Raw genomic sequence first — 23,778 nt, forward strand, 5'->3', positions numbered from 1 at the left:
ATGTATTTAATCAATCAATCAGTAAACATTTATTAACCACCTACTATATACCAATCATTGTGCTAAGCTCTGGGAGCACAAAAAGAGGCAAAAGATAATATGTGGGTCAAAGAGTTTACAATCTGGGGGTGGGGAGCATGGGGGGAGGACACAACGTGCAAACAAGTATAGGCAAAGGAAGCTATACACAGGATAAATTTGTTGTTCGGTCACGTTCGATTCTTCCTGATCCTGTGTGAGTTTTTCTTGGCAAAGATATAGGGAAGGGACATAATTTCCCTATATTGTTAAGAGGAAAATTCAGGAATGCAACCACCCAGCGAGATGAATTTGCTTATGCCCCTCTCCCTTGAAAAGAAATTATTCAGTATCTGAAGGAAAAAAGAGATCAGAGAAAGAGGAAAAGGATTCATTCATATGCACAAACATATTTATAGGAATTCGTTTTGTGGTGTCAAGGAACTGGAAAATAAGGAGATGCCTATCAATTGGGGAAATGGATTTTTTTTTCCCCAATGGGGAGGGTTGAAAGGGCAAGGAGGGATAGGCATTTGTTGTTGTTCAATTGTGTCCAGCTCTTTGTGACCCCATTTGGGCTTTTCTTGGCACAGATATTGGAGTAGTTTGTCATTTCCTTTTCCAGGTCATTTTACAGATAAGGAAATTTGAGGCAGAGTTAAGTGACTTGCCCAGAGTCACACAACTGGTAAGTGTCTGAGGCCAAATTTGAACTCAGGTCTTCCTGACTCCAGGCTCAGCACTCTATCTATCCACTGTGCCACCTAGCTGCTAAAATAGAAATAGAGTAGGGGAAAGGGAAAAGGAAAGGAAAAGAGAGTCACTGAGATATCTTTTTTAAAAATGCTAAGAAGAGAACTGAAGAGAGGTCAGAAAGAAGCATAGATAAGCAGGATAGTTTTGAAACTTATAGATTGAATTTATGCTTAAAAAGAAAAGCAAACTATAAATAATAGAAACATACAGTTTCATGTACAATCCTTTTTCTCTTCTACTATGTATGTGGAAATGTCCCTTTATTTGATGTTTAAGTTCATAATAAATAGAAATTAATTTCAAAAACAGTAATGAAAGAAGGATTATGTGTCTGTGGTGATATGGTTTTCAACATTCAGCAACTGATATTGGATAGATGAGAAAGGAAGCAAGGTGAATTTATTAGAGCAGGAGTTTCTTCCTGCCATTCAGACCCTCACAAAGAGGGGTGGGGGGAAGGAAATCTCTTCTGCCTCTCAGTGTTTCTCTTCCTCTGCTCCTCTGCCAGAGGCTGATAAATGTGATATTTGTACAAAGTTTTATATTAAGACAAAGTACATGAAGCATCTGCTCTTGGGCACAGAGTGAGAGCAGCATCCCTGAGTGCACAGGCAAACAGGCATGACTGAATAACCCTGCTCACCACATACCAATGCTCCTCAGAGATGGTAGCTCCAGACCAGTCTACTAAGGTGTGGTCCTGCCAGTGGAAACTGGGTTGGAGATGGTGGGCCTTCCTGTGTGCCTTATTCATGGCAGTCTTTCTCCTTTTCTCCCTTTCTTCCTTTATCAGAGAACCTAAATATCACCCTTCCAGGTAAGAGTTTATCTTTTCCCAAATTCTTCTTCTTTCCAAAAAGATGAACAAAGCAGTGTGGCTTCCAAAAATACAGGGTGGCAAACAGCTGGGGACCTTCTGTGGTTTATGTGGGCATCTAAGCAGTCAGGGATAGTGCTTCAGATTTTGGGGGAGAGATCTGAACAAGAAGTAAGGAAAAGACCTAAGGAACTAGGGATAAAAAAAATAAGGACAATAGTTCCTGCCCTCAAGTTGCTTATGTTCTACTGGGGAGAGAGAACCCAGGAAAATTCTGGGAAACAAAGGGCACAAATAGAAACTTTTCTTCTGAGTGTGTGTGAAGAGAATTCCAAAGTTAGTCTGCCTGTGCAGTTCTTGGAAAGTGTGCATGCTAGCCTCCTGGAGAAGCAGAATAACAAAGGGGAAAGACCAATTGTGACAATCCATGCTATCTGAAACCTCAGAAGGCCAACAACCATGAGTGGCAGAAAATGAATGAGAGTTTGGATTCCTTCCAATCCCCCATCCTTAATCCCCAACAACTGACATTACAGGGACAAGATAATGGGATTGAAGCTGTGGCCCAAAAGGTTTGTGTTAGAGTGTGAGTTCAGAGGATTGATCTCAAGATTAAAAGGTAGAATAGATCTTAGATATCATTTGGTGATCCAACCTCATCATTTTACAAAGGTGGAAACTGAGGTCTTGAGAATAGAAGTAACTTTCCTACAGTTAGTAGCTCAGTCTAGATTCAAGCACAGGTCCTCTGACTCTATGTTGCAGTGTTCTTGCCTCTGCAAAACCGTCATTTTACTTCTCTGGGTCTTAGTTTACTCATCTCTAAAATGACAGGGCTCAACTGGAAGGATGTGCAAAGCCCCTTCCAACTGTAAAATACTTTGATAAAATACACTGTCATGACAGAATTTATTAAAGGTAAGCTGAGGCATAGAATTTTAAGTTTCATCAGTTTATTAGCTAGGTGCAAACCTGTTAATAAAGTGGGTCAAATGGTTGCCTCATTTAGGCCAATGACTTCCAGGAGGAGATGCAGCGCCTTTTTCTAAGCATAGAATAAAGAACAGAACTGGGCAGATGAAAATAATGCAGTTGGTTACAGGGTTGGCAATATCATAGGGATGAAGACAACACAACTGGTTGGAAATTGGGAATAAGAGGCTAGCAACAACGCCCTCCTTCACACCTGCAGCTAAGGAATGTTCATTTTTTGAGTCTACCTGCAAGGTTAGAGTGAGTGGACCCGATTTATTTGGATAATAAAGCAGCTGTCATTGAAGGTTAGCTTGATTGTGTAAAGATTATAGACTAGACTGCTGGCATCCACCTGCCTTCCTCAAAGATAAGAGAGTTCTCTGAGGCAATAATAGAACAGAAATTAGCAGGAGAACTGACCTTCTAAACTTAGTTCATTGGCAAAGAGACAAAGAAATGTGGCTTGAGCAATCATAAAAATGGGGCAGTAATACAGAATAGGACCAATTCCAGATAGAATCAATTATTTTAAAATAACATTTTCTTTTTTCCCAATTGCATGTAAAAACAATTTTTAATCTTTGTTTTTTTTTTAATTTTGAGTTTCAAATTCTCTCCCTCCAACCCCCAGAAGCAATTTGATACAGGTTATACATGTGCCATCATGCAAAACATATTTCCACGTTAGTAATGTTGAGAAAGAAAACACAGACCCCCCCAAAAAAAATCCATGAAAAAAATAAAGTGAAAAATAGTATGCTTCAACATGTATTCAGATTCCATTGATTCTTTCTCTGGAGGTAGATGGCATTTTTCAGCATGAGACCTTTGGAGCTGCCTTGGGTAGCTAAGACACAGAATAGAATCAATGGTAAAATGATACCAAATCAATTTAATTTCTTCAATACCTTTGACAATGGGTATGGTCATACTTTCTCTTACTGAGCCAGGCCTGAAATTTGGCCCAGGCATAAGAATAAGAGCTATTTATATTTCTTCCCACCTGCTTTAACCTAGAACCTTGATGCTGCCTTTACCAGTTGTGTTTCCAATCAATAAGTTAGAGTGGCTCCTTTAAGGGAGGCTGTCAGCATCCTCAGTGAAGACCAAGTTCCTTGAGCCAGGGAAGGGAAGGGAAGGGAAAAAATTATTATGCCCCTATTACACACCAGTTACCACATCACAAATATTATACAATTTGCTTCTCACGGCAACCTCGGAAGTAGGTGTTATTATTATGCCTATTTTATATCAAGGAAACTGAGGCAGACAGAGATTAAGTGACTTTTCTCGGATCATACTGCTAGTCTGAATCTGAATTTGAACTCAGATCTTCCATCTTCCTGACTAGGCCCAGAGCTCTATCTATTACACTACCTAGGTGAGAATGGTCCAGAGACAGTCAGGACAAGGGGATAATTATAGGTTGAAATCTTACCTTTTTAAGGAGGTCTTGCTGAGTTTCTCCAGCTACTTTCCATGTTTCCATGCATCTTATTTGTACCTCATTATTTTCACATTGTTTCCCCCACTAGAATATATGCTCTGGGGCAGCTAGGTAGCACAGTAAATAGAGCACCAGCCCTGGAGTCAGGAGGGCCTGAGTTCAAATCCGGCCCCAGACACTTAACACTAACTGTGTGACCTTGGGCAAGTCACTTAACCCCAATCACCCTGCCTTCCCCCCTCCAAAAAAAAAAAGACCAAAAAGAAAAAAAAAGAATATATGCTCTGAGGTCAGACACTGTTTTTATCTTCTTTGTATCCCCAGTGTTTAGCATGGTGCCTAACACATTGTAAGTGCTTCTTAATAAATGCTCATTTGACTGACTCATTAGTCAGGACAGAAGAGAGACCCAGGGGAGGAGGCTATCCACAACGACTAAGACTATGATGACCAGAATCGCACCACCTTTGCCCATCAGCAAGAGTGCTCAGACCATGAGGCCAGCCGCCTCTTTCCAGAATCCCACCCCCACCAGCGAGAAGAAGCTAGAAGAGGGAGACTTCCAGGCAGAACCCCACTGGGACTTTGAGGATGAATATAGATTGGAAGTAGGAAGCCCACGAACGGTGAGTCTTCCCAACAGCTCCTGAAACTGTCACATACTTGTTTGTGTTTTTACTTTCCTCACTCCAGCCAAAGATTTCTTTCTTAGCTTTTTTATGGTCCTGGCCCTTGGTCTGCCATTGAGTGTAACTAAGTCTCCCTTCTGCTTTTATCCCTTTTTTCTGTGATGCCATAGATAGCTGTGTATAGTTCCCAGCCCACCCTTGAGAACATCCTTCTTTTAAAAAATTTTTAAAATTTAATTGACATTTTATTTGTTCCCCAAATACATGTAAAAACCATTTTTAACATTTTTTTAAAAATTTTGAGGGACATAGTGAATAGAGCACCAGCCCTGGAGTCATGAGGACCTAAGTCCAAATCTAGCCTCAGACACTTAACACTAGCTGTGTGACTTTGGCCAAGTCACTTAACCCCAATTGCCCTGCTTTCCCCCCTCCAAAAAGATTAAAAAAAAAGGAAATTTATAGCTTCAAATTCTCTCCCTCTCTTCTCCCCTCTTCCCCCCTCGTTGAGAAGGCAAGCAATATGGCTTATACATGTACAGTCACGCAAAACCTATTTCCATGGAGAACATCCTCCTGTTAGGGTCCTAGGCATAACACTGATATGTATGTGGTGGTGGTGGTGGGCATACTTATCTATTATTCACCACTATACTTCCTTAGTCCCTACTAGGTGCTTCTCATTTACATGAAACACCATTAACTTTTTTTTTTTGCTTTTTTGGGGGGCAATTGAGGTTAAGTGACTTGCCCAAAGTCACACAACTAGTGTGTCAAGCATCTGAGGCTGAATTTGAATTGAGTCCTCCTGACTCCAGGGCCAGTACTCTATTCACTGCACCACCTAGTCACCCCCACCATTAACTCTTTAACATAAATGTATTGAATAAGGTAAATAAATACAATAATAACAATAAAATTTATTCAGTAGAAGGCAAAAGCAGGAATAATCATACCATTTACTCAATATAAGGCAGTAGTAATTAACATAACATTTGCTCAATAGAAAATAGGAGCAGGGATAAACAAAAAAAAATTACCCATAAACCTGGGTCACACTCTCCCACCAATATACATGGGGTGTGTGTGGGACAGTGGACACACACTTACATAAACCTAACAGGGATGCATATGAGTGGGACAACCAATGTACTTGGGCCAACAATCTGGACAACAAGTTCTGATGTCCTTAGTCTTTTTAGAGAATGGTCTGCATTATGTATCACCTGCTGGACAAAATTTCTTTTTTGCTCCCTGCTCTTTCATGATTCTCATACCTTTCCTACTAGCAAAACTGCTTCTTTACTAATGTCCTTTAGAACATAATCACCTTTGACAGGATGCTGAAAAAAATTTTTGGAAACAAGCAGTTCCTTTAAACTAAAGAACCACTAAACTCTTCAGATCTGCCTATGGCCAAGACAAATCTCTTACAGCAAAAGATGCTGTTTTCCCCCTTGTTTCTTGCTCTCAAACCAGAGAGGTCTGTAGAAAGCAACATAGGAGAAGTTATCCCTCTCCCAGACTGAGGAGCAAAAAACCCAGGCAGCTCCTCACAAAACAGCAAAATTCAGCTTTCTTACATTGTTGTGTTTGTTATTGTTTGTCCTTCCTTCTCAAAGAGGACTAATGACGTCACTCAGCTCATGGGCATTGCCTCAGGCAAACTGAGGTTTCTACTAAGTCCCTATTTCTTGCGGTATTGTTTTTCAAGTATCTTCTCTCATCACCTCCTTCGCCTTCTGCAAACTATTTCTCCTGTACTCAATGTCCTCCTCCTCCTCCTCCTCCTCCTTCTTCTTCTTCTTCTCTCTCTTTCTCTCTCTGTCTCTCTCTCTGTCTCTCTCTCTCTCTCTGTCTCTCTCTCTCTCTCTCTCTCTCTCTCTCTCTCTCTCTCGCTCTCTCTCTCTCTCTCTCTCCTTCTCTCTGTCTCTGTCTCTCTGTCTCTGTCTCTGTCTCTGTCTCTCTGTCTCTCTCTCTGTCTCTCTCTCTGTCTGTCTCTCTCTGTCTCTGTCTGTCTGTCTGTCTGTCTGTCTGTCTGTCTGTCTGTCTGTCTGTCTCTCTCTCTCTCTCTCTCTCTCTCTCTCTCTCTCTCTCTCTCTCTCTCTATCTTTCCTTCCCCCCCCTCATTTCTGGCTTCTTCCTAAATCCTCTGATGCCTCAAATCAGTACCTCCTCACAAACTTATAGTGGAAAACTCAACAATTCTGCCTACATAACTTGAGCAGCCCTTTCATAATTCTTCCACAGTCCCTGTTGATTTCATTTACAATTCCTCAGTTTAAAATTTTAAAAAGTTAATTTAAATTTGTATTCTGAACTGAATGAACACTAAATAGAATGATTATTTGCATATATATGTAATAGAATGGGAAAGAGAAATTAGCCATTGCAAGCATTTATATACTACTCTAAAGTTTGCAATGTACTTTACATCTCATTTGATCCTTACAACAATCCTGGGATGTGAGTTATTATTATTCCCATTTTATAAATGAGGAAACTGAGGCTGAGGGAGGTTGAGTGACTTACCCAGGGTCACATAGCTAGTAGCTGAGTCAGGATTTGAATTCAGCTCTTCTTTACTCCAAATCTATGCATTGTATACATAGTACCATGCATAATCATATGGACTATTTGTGCCCAACCTGTAGTAGAGCCTTCCCAGTTCATATTGGTCTGATCAGCCACAGTGGGACACACTGTACCTTGATCCCAACAAAATGATGCCATTTTGGTCCTCTTTGAGAACAAAGGACAACAACCAACCAATCACCTAACTTCTGGGGGTGATCTCCAGTTGTCCTGATTTATATCTTGCCACTGGATCCAGATGACTCCAGAGGAGGAAGTGAGGATGATGTCCTTGCACAGTCCTGCCTCACTTAAATCCAATTCACTTTCAAGTCATGATGTGGTCCTCCTGCTAGATTGTATTTGAAACTGCTGCTCTCCATTATACACAGCTTCCTTTCCATTTAAAGCTTATAAAAATCAACCTGTAGCTTTTAGAACTATCCTTAATTGGGGCGGCCAGGTAGCACAGCGAGTGAGAGCACCTGCTCCAGTGTTGAGAAGACCTGGAGATCGAATCCCGGGCTCAGACACTTAGCACCCACCCAGAAACACCTGGCCGTGTAACCTTGAGCAAGTTACTTAACCCCAATTGCTTAGGGGCGGCCAGGTGGCTCAGCGAGTAGAGCACCGGCTCCAGTGTTGGGACGACCTGGAGATCAAATCCCGGGCTCAGACACTCAGCACCATACCCAAAAATAACTGGCCATGTAACCTTGAGCAAGTTACTTAACCCCGATTGCTTAAAAGAAAAAAAAAAAAAGAACTATCCTTAATTTAACCTTTAAAACAGTCACATGCAAATGAGCTATAAGCCACAATGCCCCCTACAATCGTCCTTCACTGAGTCATTCCTCTGTCTTCAAACAAGTCCTCAAAAGTATCTTTACCTGAGAGACAGTTCTCTTTCAAGATCTTGAACAGTCTGGGTCTCTTCTCAGCATTCTAGCTGAAAGGCTGTTTTTTCACAAGCTAATTTTTATCTGTTTTTTCCTGCACAAATATTCTATTCCTTTCTCTTTCAGCAACCAAAATGTCCTCATAGGAAAGGGGCAGTGCCTTCCCTATAAATAAGGGGATCCTAATGATTTTTTTGTGTCCTGCACCCTTTTGATAGTCTGGTGAAGCCTATGAGCCTCTTCTTAGAAAAATGTTGTTAAATGCATAAAATGAAATGCCAATTATAGTGAAATATATTTATCTATGTATCCATATATATGCATCTATATCTCTTTCTACTCTCTCCGTCTTTCTCCATGTGTGTGTATATATGTATGTATGTATATGTTCCAGAACCTAGGTTAATTCTCTGAATGAAGGAGAGAGTCAAGATTTGAACCCTGCCCATTCCAGGGAAGGCCTGTAGATTTCACAAATTGGGCTGCATTTGTGACACCTGACTTGGGCTTTTGGCTATAAGAAATATCCTTTTTGTGGTCAGTGGGAAATGCTTCAAGCTTGTTCCCAACTCTGCTTCTAATGAATGCCCAACTTCCACCTCACAGAACCATAACTCTAAGACACAAGTCACATACACCCCCCACATGTTGAGTCTTGGTACTCTAATGCTATTGATATCTATGACCACACTCATGCACACAAAACACAACAATCCGTGCTCATCTATTCCTGTGTGTACTCATACCCTGGAATATACACACCCACTTCTTTCTCAAGGCTGCCCATTCTCTAAATATTGGTCAGCAGGATGTTTAGTGGATTCAATAAATTCACTCATTCCACAAGAATTTATTAAGTGCCTATGGTGTTATAGGTATTTTGTTAGGAACTGGGAACACAAGGACAAAGACAAAACAGTTCTGTCCTCAAGGTGCTTGCATTTATTGGTAGGGAACAACATATATACAGATAAATAAATGCAATATATACACACACATACATATACATACATACACACACACATAGAGAGAGAGGAGATAGAAGAGAGAGAGAGAGAGAGAGAGAGAGAGAGAGAGAGAGAGAGAGAGAGAGAGACTAACTACTTGGGGAAGAGAGGGAATCATAGCAGGTGGTACTTGAGCTGATTCTTGTGGGGAAAACTGAGGAACTCTAAAAGGTAGAGAGGAAGAAGTGATTTACAGCACAGAGATGGGAAATGGAATCGTTCATATGTGAAACAAGCAGCAAATAGATCAATTTGCCTGGAACACTGAGATTATGAGAGGGAGAAGTATGAAATAGGCCTGGTAGGTTAAAATGTAATTGAATCCAGATTCCTTCCTGGCCCTGTACAAATCACAAAAGAGAAGCCTTTAACCCTGAGAATAGGATGGAAGTTGAGCCTCCTGACAGGTCCATGAGGCCCTTTCCCAGCCCCCACTGACATTCAGCTCTAACTACCCCTTTATGCCTTTCCTTGCCTAACTCAACCCTGGTGCTACAGAATTGCCCTGATTCTGTGAAGGTCAAAGCTGCCCAGTCCTATTGGCTCCGGGAACGCTTTCTACCCAACCTCACCCTCTTCCTGGATGTGGAACATTTCAACCTCAGTGAGTGGAATCGGCTGGAACATTTTAAACCTCCCTTTGGCTTCATGGGCCTCAATTACTCCAGTGAGTTCTTGCATGATGAGGGGTGGAGGGGAGGGCAGTAGGACTGGGGAAAACAGAAGGTATGATGGGAAGGGGAGTAATTGTATGGGTAAGAGACTGGCAGAGGACATCAGGTGTATGTCCTTATCCTGGTACCTCTGCCAGAGATCTGCAAAACAGATTCCTGAGTCCCATCCAGGGCCCTGAGTAGAAGCCCTCACTCTTCTAGTGGTTCGGGGAGTCCTGGAGAAGTTCCCACCTGTCTCTCAACAGCAGCTTCTCTTGGCTGCCCGCCCCCAAACTGGGAGCCTCCAATGTATCAGCTGTGCCGTAGTGGGGAATGGAGGCATCCTGAAAAAGTCTCAGATGGGCAAGCAGATAGACAGCCATGATTATGTGTTCAGGTGAGAAGACATTCCATTCCCTCCAGAAACTACTCATGGCAACCCCGAATCTCCAAGCACCATCCCATCCATCCAGCCTACAAATTCTTTGGGGAGAAAGAGTCCCAGAAATAACATTCTCCCAAGGCACAAAATAATGCCCTATTTCTGAAGCAGTAAATTTCTGAAAGCTGGAGACCCTGAGACTCCCTCAAAACTCCAAGTATGGGTGGCAATGATGAAGACAACATCTAGGGCCATAGCATCTTAGACCTTAGAGGTCCCCTCATTTTATAGAAACCACCTGATCTTCTTTCCCCGCTCCCCTCTTTACCTCCCAAATGTGTGCTCAGTCTGACATGTTCTCTCTATTCCAGGGTGAATGGGGCTCTGATCAATGGATATGAGAAGGATGTGGGTACCCGGACTTCATTCTATGGTTTCACCATGTACAGTCTGATCATGTCACTCCATTTCTTGAGAAATCAAGGTTTTCATCAAATGCCAAGGGGAAAGGTGAGCCAGATGGAAAAAAAAGACAAGGCCCCCTAAGAGGCAGGGGTAAAAGAGGTCAGACCTGGTCCTGGTATCTCAGACTTCACAAGAGTCTGCCACTGACCCAGAGTCCCAGACATCTGAGGTAAAAGATGCCAAGATCATAGATTTAGATGACCCAAAGTGACCACAGAGGTGATCTAGAAACACCCCCCATTTGACAGAGGAGGAAAATGAAACCAGAAAGGTTAAAGGATTTTACTCAAGGTCACACAGTTAATAAGTAGTAGAACCAATATTTGAACCCAAGTCTTATGATCCAAATATAATATTCTTTCTACCATGCCATACGAGATAAGGCAGAAAAGAAAACTGCGGAAGGTTGGGATAGGAATGTTGGGTAGTTCCCCATTAGAATGTAAGCTTTTTCAAGGTAGGGACTATTTTAACTTTCCTTTGTATCTCCCAAACTTAGCACAGTATCTGGTACATAGTAAACACAATAAGATCTTATTGGTTGACTGTCTGACCTTGACTGGCCTTGGGACCTAGTTCCCAAGGGTGAGACTCCCAGTTCATAGTCTGTATCCCTAGGACATCCATTACTTGCACTTCCTTGAAGGGAAGCGGGATTTTGAGTTTCTGGAGAAAATGCTACGTGACCAGACTGTGGCAAAAGCAATCATGGAAAAATCTTTACGGTAAGAACCTTCCCTCCTCCCCCTTGCTTCATGGAATTAGAACAGTGATATGCTGGAAAATGTTTAACAACTGGCTCTCTGGATAAAAACCAAACGATATTTAACAATTTTAATTTAAGTACTAATTAAATAAATTAAATATTAATTATTAAATATAATTTAATTAAAATTAAAACTTGTAAATTTAATCTGAGAGGGAGGGAGAAAATTTGGAACTCAAAAATGTTTTTTACAAATGAATGTTAAAAATTATCTAAAGATAAAGATTAAGATTAAATGTAAACATGTAATTGGGGAAAAAATACTATTTGAAACAAACAATGCCTAGTGGGGTAACAGCATTATAGAATATCAATTAAGCTTTCAACTAAGGGTTATCCCAAACTCCTCACCTTTCCTCATCAAATATAGTTAACCATTTGCCAACTTTTACAAACTTGTCCTTGACATGTTTTGCATTTGTCACTTTTCACTGCTTGCACACCCATCACTTTCTTCAGCTGGACAGATTGCAGTGGCCTCCTAATTGGGCACACTGTCCCAAATCTCTCCAACCTGTCATTCACATAGTTGCCAAAGTGATTTCCCTGGAGCAGCTAGGTGGTGCAGTGGATAGAGTACCAGCCCTGAAGTCAGAAGGACCTGAGTTCAAATCTAGCCTCTGACCAGACACATGATGTGTATTAGCGGTGTGACCCCAGGCAAGTCATTTAACCCCAACTGCCTCACCAAAAACAAAGTGATTTTCCTGGCCATGTGACCAATAAACTCCAGTGGCTCCCTGTACCCTCTAAAAATAAACCATAAACTCCTCTGCTGAACTTTTCAAATCTTTCACATGCTGAGGCCAACCTCTTTCTCCAGGTTCATTAGGTATTATTCCCTTCAGTAGATAGAGCCTTAGTCCTGGAATCAGAAGGTTGTGAATTCAAATCCAGCCTCAGACATTTATTAGCTAGTGACCCTAGGCAAATCACTTAAACCGACTGCCACAATTTCCTCATCTGTAAAATGGGAATAATAACAGCACCCAACTCCCATGGGTGTTGTGAGGGAAAAAATGAGGCATTATTTGTAAAGCGCTTCTTAACCTTAAAAATGTTAGCTGGTCCAGCAACAGTCAATAAACATTTATTAGGCACCTACAATGAGTCAGGCACTATACTAAATACTGGGGATACAAAGAAAGGTTAAAGACAAGTTTCTGATCTCAAGGACCTCAAGGGAGCCAATGTGCAAACAACTGTGTGCAAACAAACGATATAGAGAATAAACTGGAGATAAGCAAAAAAGACACAGCACTAGAATTAAGAGAGAACAGAAAAGATTTCTTAAGAGATGAGATTTTAACTGGGTCTTGAAGGGAGCAAGTAAGGTCAAGAAACAGTGAATAGGGGTGGCTAGGAGGCGCAGTGAATAGAGTACTGCCCTGGAGTCAGGAGGACCTGAGTTCAAATCCAGCTTCAGACACAACACTTATTAGCTGTGTGACCTTGGGCAAGTTATTTAACCCCAATTGCCTTACCTTCCCCCTTCCAAAAAGCAAAAGAAAGAAAGAAAGAAAGAAAGAAAGAAAGAAAGAAAGAAAGAAAGAAAGAAAGAAAGAAAGAAGGAAGGAAGGAAGGAAGGAAGGAAGGAAGGAAGGAAGGAAGGAAGGAAGGAAGGAAGGAAGGAAGGAAGGAAGGAAGGAAGGAAGGAAGGAAGAAGAAAAAGTGAATAGGAGAGGTAGATTTCCATGCATGGGTTAGCACCTGCATTTGGAAGATGAAATGTCTTATTCAAGGAATGGCAAAGTGGCCAGGGTCACTGCATCAATGTGAAGGGGTATAAGGTATAAGAAGACTAGGAAAGGATCAGGAGGCCAGATTATGAAATAGTTTAATATTTCTTCTTTATCCATATATATATATATATATATATATATATATGCCAACAATAGAATGGAACCTCTTTGAGGAAACAGGCTGTTTAATTTTTTATTTAATTTTTAATTTTATGTAATTTTAATTTAATTTTAATTTTTTCTTTGTATTAAAAGCACCTAGTACAGTGACTGGCACATAGTTGGTACTTACTGTTTATTAAATGGTTAATGGAATGAGTGAATAATCTATGTCTTTTAAACTAGACTACTAGTTATTCTCTTATAAAACATTTCAGGGGCAGCTAGGTGGCACAGTGAATAGAGCACTGGTCCTGGAGTCAGGAAGACCTGAGTTCAAATGTGACCTTAGACACTTGACACTTATTAGCTGTGTGACCTTGGGCAAGTCACTTAATCCCGATCACCCTGCCTCCAAAAAAAAAAAGACATTTCATCTTCTGTCTTCATGCTTTCAAACTGGCATTTCCCTATCACTAAAATTACTTTTAGTTTATTATTTATTTATATGTTTTATTTTGAATCCCAAATTCTCTATTTCCCCTAAGCACTATGTGAGACCCATTATACATGTGAAGTCATGAAAAATATATTTCTATTTTGGTCATGTTTTTTTTTAAAGCAAGGAAAATAAAGTGAAAAACTTTTTTTAATGAATGTTAAAATTTATCTTTACATGTAATTGGGAAAAATAAAATACAATTTAAAACAAACAACTAAAATAAAATATCTTGAAAGGAAAAAAAGAAAAAATTAATCTGCATCATTAATATTTTCTCCATTACTTCCTTAAATCTAGACAATAAAAAGACCTTAACTTTAAAAGTTCAAGGTCTTCTACTGCATCTGGGCCATCTCCAGCCATTCTGATGGTAACTGGCCACTGGACCCAGATGACTCCAGGGAGGAAAGTGAGGCTGGTGACTTTGCACAGCACTCCCTTGCATGTCATGGCATCACTTCCCTGATGTCATGGTCCGCTTCGAGAATAAAGAACAAACAACAATAAAACAAACAAATAACGAACAAAACCATAAATCAAACCCTTGATCTGTACCCTTTGCTGATTTCCACGTTGTAAATGCTCACACACAAAACTTAACAATCAGTTCTCATGAGCCAGAAAGAGCTGGCTTGAGCATATCTCCAGGTTGGAGGACTAGGAGACTGGTTAACTTTCATGGTGCAGAAGTTTGGAAGGAAGCTTTGGCTAAAGCTACCAGCTCACATTGCCTCATACTTTACCAGCTATGTGACTTAATCCCTGTCTGTCTCCGTTTCTTGGGGATTTTAGCCCACTGTCCAGGGTTGTTGTGAGGATTGCACACACACACATATGTATATGTATATATATAGATATGCATATAGATATATACACATTATATATATATATATATATATACACGTAATACAATTTAAGACTTTTGGGACATCCTATATTTGTAAGACATTATAAATACCAGGTATGATTATCATTATATACAATTATTTACAATCTGGAAATGGCATATTGTACAAGCTCTTCCACACTATTTCCTCCCATGGAATCTCATTGGAGTATAAAAAAAGGAGAACCCAGGCACATCATTGTCACTCTCTAGACTTGAGTTTCTTCATGTATAAAATGAGGGAATTGAGTTAGATGACACCTAACATCCCTTCCTGCTCTGTCTGTGATCCTGTGTACCCCAATTTCTCAGGGGTCAGTCCCTGAGTGGACTGATCCTGGCCACAGATCCAAACCCCAGGATAAATAAAGCCTTTCTCTTTGGACAGCTATTTGCTGATACACCCAGATTTGCTTCGATATGTGAAGAACAGGTGAGTACAAAAGGCAACTGGAAGATAGGGCCATGCTCCCTTCCCGTCAGAACTCAGACTGTCTCTGACAGTGTTGGGACTGACTTTACTTACAGGTTTTTGCGGTCAAATATTCTAGATACCATCTACTGGCCTTTATACCGCCCTTCTAATGGTGCCTTTCTGCTGCTCACTGCAATCCAACTGTGTGATCAGGTAAAGCTAAGACTTGGGGTGGTGGCAAGTGGATCCCCTCAGGCCTTCCCAGCTGAGAATTTCTCACACCTAGGCAGAATGCAAAGGGTTAGTGTACCCAGGATAGGGGAAGTTGAAGGGAGGGCCAAGGCAAAGGCCATTTGTGACATAAAAGCAGAATCCAGGGAATCATAATCTGGACTCCTTTTCTCCCCTCAACACCCTCTCCACAGGTGAGTGCCTATGGTTTCATCACCAATGACTTTCATCGATTTGCTGATCACTACTATGATCCAAAGTGGAAAAAAATGAAGTTTTACAGCAACCATGACTTTATACTAGAGAAGAGACTGTGGAAACAATTACATAATGAAGGTATCATCTGGCTATACCAAGGTCCCAAAGCTATTACATCACACAACTAGAAGGCTCAGAATTGGCCAGTCTACTTTCTGATGGTGTAAGTAGAAGAAAGGGAATATTGTGAAAGAAGAAGGACTGTATGCACCTTTGGGAAATCTCTAAACCTTGGTAACTACTTGAACTGCCCTCCCCCTAACCAAATAGAAAGGTCTCACTTAAGGCCAAGACCATGGGGATTGAAATTTATAAATCTTTTATAAAAAAAATAGGAGGGTTTGGTGGTTTCCTGAATTTGAACTAGATGGGGTGAAAACAAAGAGTTAATAGTAAGATATACCACTTCCCCCCCCCCGCCCCCACACACAGACTTTCCTTTCCAGATCCTATGACTAGGCTTGAAACCACAATGACAGAGGGAAATTACATTCCTAGGGTCAATCTGAAGTGCTTAAAAGTGTTGCATCCTTGGAGCAAGACCGTAATTAGAGTCAGAACCACGGAAAACTCCAGGACTGGATCAAAAAGTGGAATTGTCGATGTTCTACCCTTCTGCATCCAACAACGGAATGCAAAGTTTAAACCCTATAGGTCCCAGGACCAAGGCCAGCGGGGAGTTATGGTCCGGGAGGGGGCTGGGAGGAGGGGGCTGGAGATTGATTGGGGTGCAATACCAGCATGGGGCACGAGGGGACAGTATCACTTCATGGCCCTGAAAGCCAGTCCAAGTACATCTGACGCTGCCAAAAGTCCCTCTCTCAAGACTTTCCAACTTCCCACAAGTAGAGCAGAATAAACTGTCCAGGCGGGCCCCTGGGACCTCGGAATCCTCGTTCTGAAATCTTTGGGAGAGGGGTAAAGCCAGACTATATGGAGGAGGACAGAGAGGAGATTAAGACAGAGATTTTCTGGGAACTGTACTGGAGAAGGGCATGCACAAGAAGCACATCGGTAGAAAAGGAGAGGCGGGGCTGGGGGTAGGGTGCGTCTGCTCCGGTGGCTACAATTCGCTCCGAATTGGGCCCCTTATTCCCTAAGCCTGAAGCGCCTATTCCAGGTGCCCTCAGCTGCGGCTCCAGTAATTCCCTCCTTCTCCCTCCTCTCCCGGTCAGCAGACTCACAAGCCTAGGCGATGGGATGGAGACCCAGAGGTATGGGGAGCCTAGGGAAAGGGGGCGAACGCCTTCAGATTTAACTGCTCCTATCATCCTTTTTCGGAAAAAGTCTGCTGAGCCTCCAGTCTAACCCCCTGGAGATGAGGGAAACAAAAGAAAAATGGGGAGAGGAGGGAAGGACGAAGGAGCAGTCGAACAGAGGGCGGGGAGTAGAGGTCAGCACGGGAACTCCTCTCCCTCCCTGCCCATCTCTTGCTGGCTGCTCTGGTCCTGGGGCCAATTCCAGGAGAACTCCCGCAACGCAAGAAGTCAATCTAATGGAGCTCTCCATGCTCTGCGGGATGCAGACTCCAAGCGGGATGGTTCTTAGGCTACTGCTCCTGCTCTTGGCCGCCTTTTGTGGGTTGCTGTTCGCCTTTTACTATTCAGCCAACCTTTTGACCAACAGGTACCCGCAGGAAACCAGGTAAGGAGACCCAGAAAGTGAGTCGCTAAACCCCGGAGTGCAAAAACTGCGACCTGGCGCTTCTTCCCAGCATCCTTCCGCCAGGCAGCAGCCTACCTTCCTCTGGGAACCCCCTAGACCCCGGTCTCTTCTGTTCTTCCTGTTCCAGGGTAGGTGGTGCCCGCTCATAGAACTCTTCCCCAATTTCTGTCTCCCTAACATGGCCCGCACCATCTTTCGCAGGGCGAAAACCTGAGGAGGGTTTGATTATAGAGGTCGGAGTTGGGAGGAAGCCAGTGCCAGGGCTAGGGACATGGGGGTGCCCGAAGGTGAGAAGTCAGAGCTGCCCTGACATGCTCAAGAAGAGGCTGAAAAACACTCCAGTGTTCTAGAGTGCTTCCTGATCTTTTTCTGTGTACCCTTAGCCCCACGCCAACCCCCAAAACTCACAGGACTTTCCAGGACAGTGTGCCCCCAAACTCTGGTCAGATGCCATCTGAAAGAACACAGCTGAAACGTGGTATGAAACATGGTATGAAACATGGTACCAGGGGAAAAAACAGAGACTACAAGACTGACAAAGAAGACAAACATTTATTCACGAGTTCGAACCCGGGTCCAACCATACACTTAAGATGGAGGACCCCGAGTGTCTTCTCGGGCGTTCTTTTATACAGTTCTTGGGGAGAGCGGGAAACACAAAGGTCAGGGATTAGGTGACAGACAAGTATGAGCTTTAGAGATAGTGGCTTGGCGCCAATTCTATAGGGGTCAGGGGGGGTGGTCAAGATTCTTAAAGGTCACCAGGAAGTCAGGGTGAGGAAGGAATGTGCTGACATTCCTTCTAGCAAGAAGAACAAGTCTAACAAGTTTATTCCCCGGTATGTGTGGCCCTACCGGAATCAACATTTCTCCTTGCATTTCCTGATTTGGGAGGCCCCTTCTCAACAGCCTCCCTCATAGTTCCCCTCACTTTCTAGAGAGTAATAAATATCTATAACCCAGAATCAGAGAAAGAGGAAAGAAATTTAGACTGTCGGTGAGGGTGCTTGCTTCCCACAGCCTTCAAGATATCAAGTTCCTTGAGTGCCAGGGCCCATTTCTTCGTAACCCTTCAGCACTTAGCCCCCGTGCATTAGGCTCTCTAGGTGCTTAATCAAAGTTTATTGAATCTTTATCTAAATCCTTAGACTCTTTTTTTTTTTTTAAGCAATCGGGGTTAAGTAACTTGCTCAAGGTTACATGGCCAGGTGTTTCTGGGTGGGTGCTAAGTGTCTGAGCCCGGATTCGATCCCCAGGTCATCCTGACACTGGAGCCGGTGCTCTTACTCGCTGTGCTACCTGGCGTCCTGAAATCCCTAGACTCTTAATTAGGGAGGCAGGAACCGTAAATTGAGCCTCTCACAAGGTTTGATACTTACTGATAGGAGGTATTGCCTTGAAGATAGCAGGAAAAACTTTAAAGCTGAATGGCAGAATCACAGTAATCAAAAGACTGGAAGGGACCTCAACAGACTTTTGAAGACTTTCCAGGACAGATGAATCCACCCTTCCCTGAAGCAGCCGATTCCACTTCTAATTTTTTTTTTGTTGTTTCCTCCCATTTTTCCTGGTTCTGCCCCCAGAGGCTAAAGAAAATAAATCTAAACCCTCTTATACCCGACAATCCTGCAAATACCTGAAGACAACTATTATCCACCTCTTCGGCCTTACCTGTCTTTTGTAGGCTGAACATGTCCAATTCCTTCCATGTGAAAGAAAAACTCAGTAGTCTTTGATTTTGGCATATCTGTCAGAAACAAATTTATTAATCAAATTCCAAGCATAAGTCTTTGTAGAGCTGAAGCTCTTCACTCCAGTGGAAAATTTTGTATCATGGACCCTTTTTAGCAGTTTGATGAAACCTATGGGCTCCTCCTTAGAATAATGCTTTTAAATGAATAAAACAAAATACATAGGATTACAGAGGAAACCATTTAAATTGAAATACAGTTATCTCAATATTTTAAAGACAACAAACAAGCAAGTTCATAGACCTCAGGTTAAGAATTGTTGCCTTTGGGGCGGCCAGGTGGCGCAGTGAGTAAGAGCACCGGCCCCAATTTCTGGCACCACAATCAGAAATAACTGGCCGTGTAACCTTGAGCAAGTTACTTAACCCTATTGCTTAAAATAAATAAATAAATAAACAAAAAGAATCGTTGCCTTTGAGAAATGGGAGGTGGGGAGTGAAAGGATAGGGAAAGAGTTTCCCCCTGCCTTAGAAAATCTCTCTGCCACAACCCTTACAATTTTAGAGTAATTTTGACAAGAAGGCAAATTCCACTGTGAGGTAAAAAACTAGACTTACAAAGTTCAGCTTTAGTGTTTTGAAATGTTAATGTTCAGAGGTATACACTTAAGGATGTTATCTTCCTAGAATACCAAATTGTAGTCCAGGATGTAACCCAAGACCAAGGTCCACCTCCTTTGTTTAATAAAAAATCCTTTACCTCTAATCTTTGTTTCCTGGGATCCCAGTCCCTCCTTGAACTCAGTTGTCTTATAAAAAGTAAGCTTGGTTAGATCTTTCATTCAACTGAGACTAAGGATTTTACACTAAAATACTGAAATAATTTTAACTATGTTTATAAAAGGCATGGCATGTTTCAAACTCATAATTGAATTCTTCCCTGATTCCCTAGTTTTTCCCTCCCAGCCAGCCTGCCTATTCTATATCTGAAGACAACAAAGGAAGGAACTAAGATGGTACAGGGGTACACCTGGTTTCTAAAGCCTGAATTCTTTCTGTCTTCAGCAGCCCTATCATTTCCCTCCAGGGACCTCTGTGTGTCCATTCTTGCCTTTGGCTTTTTGTCTCTAGTTCTTTGTCTTCAATCATATGCCATTACTGATTGATGCATTCTTTTAACTTCCCTCCCTTAATACTTCCTGTGGCTGAAGGGTTTGGGTCCCAGAGTCTAGACTCAGATGTCTCCATGTCACCTTCTCCCCTCCCTTCCCCACTGTCCTGAATATTCAGGTTGTTAGAGAGCAGACGTTCTTAACCTTTTGTGGCTCATGAATCCTTTGGCAGTCTGATGAAACTTAATACTACTGTGGTTTGTTGTCTACATTAATAATTGAAGAAAATGCTAAATTTCAGTTAGATGTTAGTGAAAATAAAGATGTGGGGTTTTATCATTCTATCATCAATCCCCAGATTCATGGGACCCACCTGAAATACGTAGAGGAAAGAACCCCTGTTATAGAAGAATAGACTCCAGGGGTGGTCAGGTGGCTCAGCCAGTAAGAGCACCAGCTCCAGTGTTGGGATGACCTGGAGATCGAATCCCGGGCTCAGACACTCAGCACCACATCGAGAAATAACTGGCCGTGTAAACTTGAGCAAGTTACTTAACCCTGATTGCTTTAAAAAAAAAAAAAAAGAATAGTCTCTGCTCTTAGGGAACCTATCAGTCTAAAGAAAGAAGTGTGATATATGCAAATTGATAAGAGATGATAACAAAAAAAAAACGGTTTAACTCACATTCAGAACCTCATTCGATGCCCCATTGTATCAAACAACAGATAACTAGGCCCCAGTACTAAATAATTAGAATAACTGATATTTATATAGTCTTTAATTTTGCAAAACACTTTACATATATTATTATTTACATATGCTATCCGGTCAAAATAATCTAGTGAGACAGATAAGGCAGAGAGAAATTAATGATGACTTGCCAGGGTCGTACTAAGTAACTCAGAAGACTCCAAGTCCACTGCTCTGTCTAGACCCCATTCTTTGAAGGGTGATAGGGGAATTGAATTCAGTTCAACTCAACATTTATTTTCATGATTTGTATTCTTGGTATCATAAGCATGTACAAGGCATGAACCAAGTGTGCCCACGTACATATTCTATGTTTGAGACTCAAAGATGAAAAATGGCAATTCCTGCCCTTGGGTTTACAGTTTACTTGTGGGAAGGGGGAATGCAAAACACACATACATGTTGACACACTCCCTCCTCCTCCCCTTCCCCCCAACGTTAGGAATCTTTTCTTCCTCTCAGTATCCTAGTCTGAAGTCTGGAAAAAAAAAGATTTTATATTTCTAAAAGAGGAATGGGGGGGGGGAGCGGAGGATGTTAGTGTGCTCATGCACATTTTTGAGTAAATATAATACAGAGTAGAATGTCATGCAGGTAAAGGGGAGATCTAGACAAAGTGCTCAAGATAAATTTGAGAAGGGAAGAAATTTTCATTGAGAGAATCAGAGAAGGCTTCATGATGCAGGTGGTATTTGAAGGAAAGGAAGGCTTGAAATCTGCAGAGATGAGGAAGGACTATAGGCTATATAGACTATGGGGAGAAGGCTGCATGAGTGTTAGGACATGGTAGGTAGCCAGCTAAAATGGGATGATAGCTCATAGTACAGTTTGTCTGAACTCTAAAGAAAAGGGAGGGGACCAATGTGAAATAAACCTAAGCTGGTAGGTTGGAGCAATGCTTAGAATTCAGGGAAGGTTTCAGAGGGAAAGTGCATTTTGAGCTGAAGTAGGAGAGACTGGCTGTGTGGAACAGAGAGAAGAAACTATTCCAGACAAAGGATATTGCATGTTAACACGAGTGGAAGAAAGTCTTAGGGCCTTTGAGTGTGGGGTGTGATGAAAAGGCTTTATTCTCTGTAGTGGGGATTACATAGAGGAATAAGTATTGTGAGAAATAAGATGACAGAAATGACAATTTGTAGTGGGACTTGAAGGCCAAGTTGTCAGCTCTTGGTGCCAGGCACAAGGGGAAGTCCAAGTCAAGGGATGTGTGGAGAGACTTCTCCCTGGCAGCGGCAGCTTCCCCTATCGGGTAAGGTGTCCAAAAGTATTTGTCTCAGGGTTTGTCCCTTTGCTTAGAAGCAGAGTTGGCAGTGGATCCCAAAACCAGTGCAGAGGGAGTCTTTGGAAGCAACTTCTTCTGCCTTACCTGAGTTTAAGTAAAATGCAAGCCTGTAAAGCCTAATGAGTTAGAAACACTGTCCCCCTCCCCCACCTTTAACTGATCTTTTTTTCTCCTTTCAGTCCTATCTCTGGGTCTGTTAAAACATTCTTCCGCTATTCCTTCCCAGAGGGCACTGCCTTTGTTCTTAAGGAGAGGGATCTGGTTTCCGATGGACAGATTCACAAGCTTACTGCTCCACTGGTCTCAACATGCTCCAGCTCCTGGAGACAAACTCCAACAATGCAGTCTTTGTTTCCCTGACAATAACCCTTTCATCCAAGCAACTCCATCAATAAGACATTTTTGAGGATGTACCTATGATATATGTAGACTTTATTTATTAATATACTATATTCATGTGCTACTGTACTTATATATTCCTTACATTATAAAACATGCCCACAAAATAACTTAAAAGGATGAGATAAAAAAAATAAACAATATTTAAAAAACAATTTCATTAATGGAATAAAATGCATTTTTGCTCTCAGTGAAAAATTTTTTTAGTGAGAGCAATGTGATATACTTCATCATTTAAAAAATTGTCTTAACACTTTGTGACACAGGAGTCAAATGTCTGGTTCTAAGTTCACTATTTCAATAATTTTAATGACGGTAATGGCTGAAAAAAATAACGTTGATCCAAATGAAAGAAATGCATTGTTTGCTACTAAATCATGATTCTCATTTTTTCAACTCCACTCACCAATTAATCAAAAGTTTATGATGAAATTCTGTTAGTTAGCTTTCATCGACTTCAACTTTGTCCTTGGTAAAGAAGTTGAGGGGCAGCCAGGTAGCACAGTGAGTAAGAGCACTGGCCCCACTGTTGGGATGACCTGGGGGATCGAATCCAGGCTCAGACACTTAGCACCCACCCAGAAACACCTGGCCATGTAACCTTGAGCAAGTTACTTAACTCCAATTGCTTTAAAAAAAAAAGTTGAAAGGTATTACATTTGTACATTGTTAACAAAAAGGTTCAACACCCTCGAAACTCTCTTTAGAAAGTTCTTAGATAGTAAAATTTTGTGTCCAAAGTTTTTTTAAGTGTACAAATTTAAGGAATTCTATTGGTGACATGTTCACATAGCTTTCAGCAACAAAATCTTCATTTTTAAATGTTTGTAATGGTTTTGTAGTATTCTTAGATTCCATCACTAGATACTATCGTTAGATAACATCTCAAGACACAATATACACTCAGAAGTAAGATTTATGGTTAATGATAGCAAATACAAAATTATACTTCAAATAATCTTCTAAAAATTAATTAACAAGTATTTCTCTCCTCTCCCTAACTAAACAACAAAAAAGAAAAAGTAAATCCTTTAAATCAATATGCAGAGCCAAGCAAAGAAAATTCCAATCTGTCTATGTGAAGAATGTATATTTCATTCTGTCTCTTTGAGGCCACCTCTCATATCAGGAGATGGAAAGTATGTTTGGTTATTGATTCTCTGTGTTTGCTTGTTGTATTGATCAGTGTTATAAAGTCTCTCAAAGTTGTTCTTTTTACACATTTAATTAAATTAATTTTTGTGACATTTTAAGTTCTGAACTGTCTCCCTCCTTCTCTCCCTACACTGTACCAGAGAAGGCCACCATTTGACATATATATATATATATATATATATATATATATATATATATAT

General features: G+C 41.4%; 2 protein-coding genes across 2 annotated transcripts in view; both read left to right on the forward strand.

Moving 5' to 3' along the window:
- Positions 1 to 1,526: 1,526 nt before the first annotated feature.
- Positions 1,527 to 15,649, forward strand: ST6GALNAC1 (ST6 N-acetylgalactosaminide alpha-2,6-sialyltransferase 1). The gene is made up of 10 exons (XM_069076857.1): positions 1,527 to 1,591; positions 4,492 to 4,639; positions 9,621 to 9,789; positions 9,998 to 10,172; positions 10,529 to 10,667; positions 11,241 to 11,347; positions 14,677 to 14,692; positions 14,989 to 15,050; positions 15,146 to 15,245; positions 15,458 to 15,649. Exons 1-10 carry the CDS (start codon positions 1,527 to 1,529, stop codon positions 15,647 to 15,649), a joined length of 1,173 nt encoding a protein of 390 aa, XP_068932958.1.
- A 736-nt stretch (positions 15,650 to 16,385) lies between these two features.
- Positions 16,386 to 23,778, forward strand: part of ST6GALNAC2 (ST6 N-acetylgalactosaminide alpha-2,6-sialyltransferase 2) — a 68,531-nt gene continuing 61,138 nt past the window's right edge. Inside the window, 2 exon segments of the mRNA XM_069076293.1 lie at positions 16,386 to 16,963; positions 16,965 to 17,165. Coding sequence (XP_068932394.1) covers positions 16,860 to 16,963; positions 16,965 to 17,165 — 305 coding nt within the window. The 5' untranslated portion in view covers positions 16,386 to 16,859.

This window comes from Petaurus breviceps, unplaced genomic scaffold, assembly GCF_028583685.1.
Source record: "Petaurus breviceps papuanus isolate PSGF00001 unplaced genomic scaffold, PetGlider_PUasm1.0 90925, whole genome shotgun sequence".
Taxonomy (NCBI): domain Eukaryota; kingdom Metazoa; phylum Chordata; class Mammalia; order Diprotodontia; family Petauridae; genus Petaurus; species Petaurus breviceps.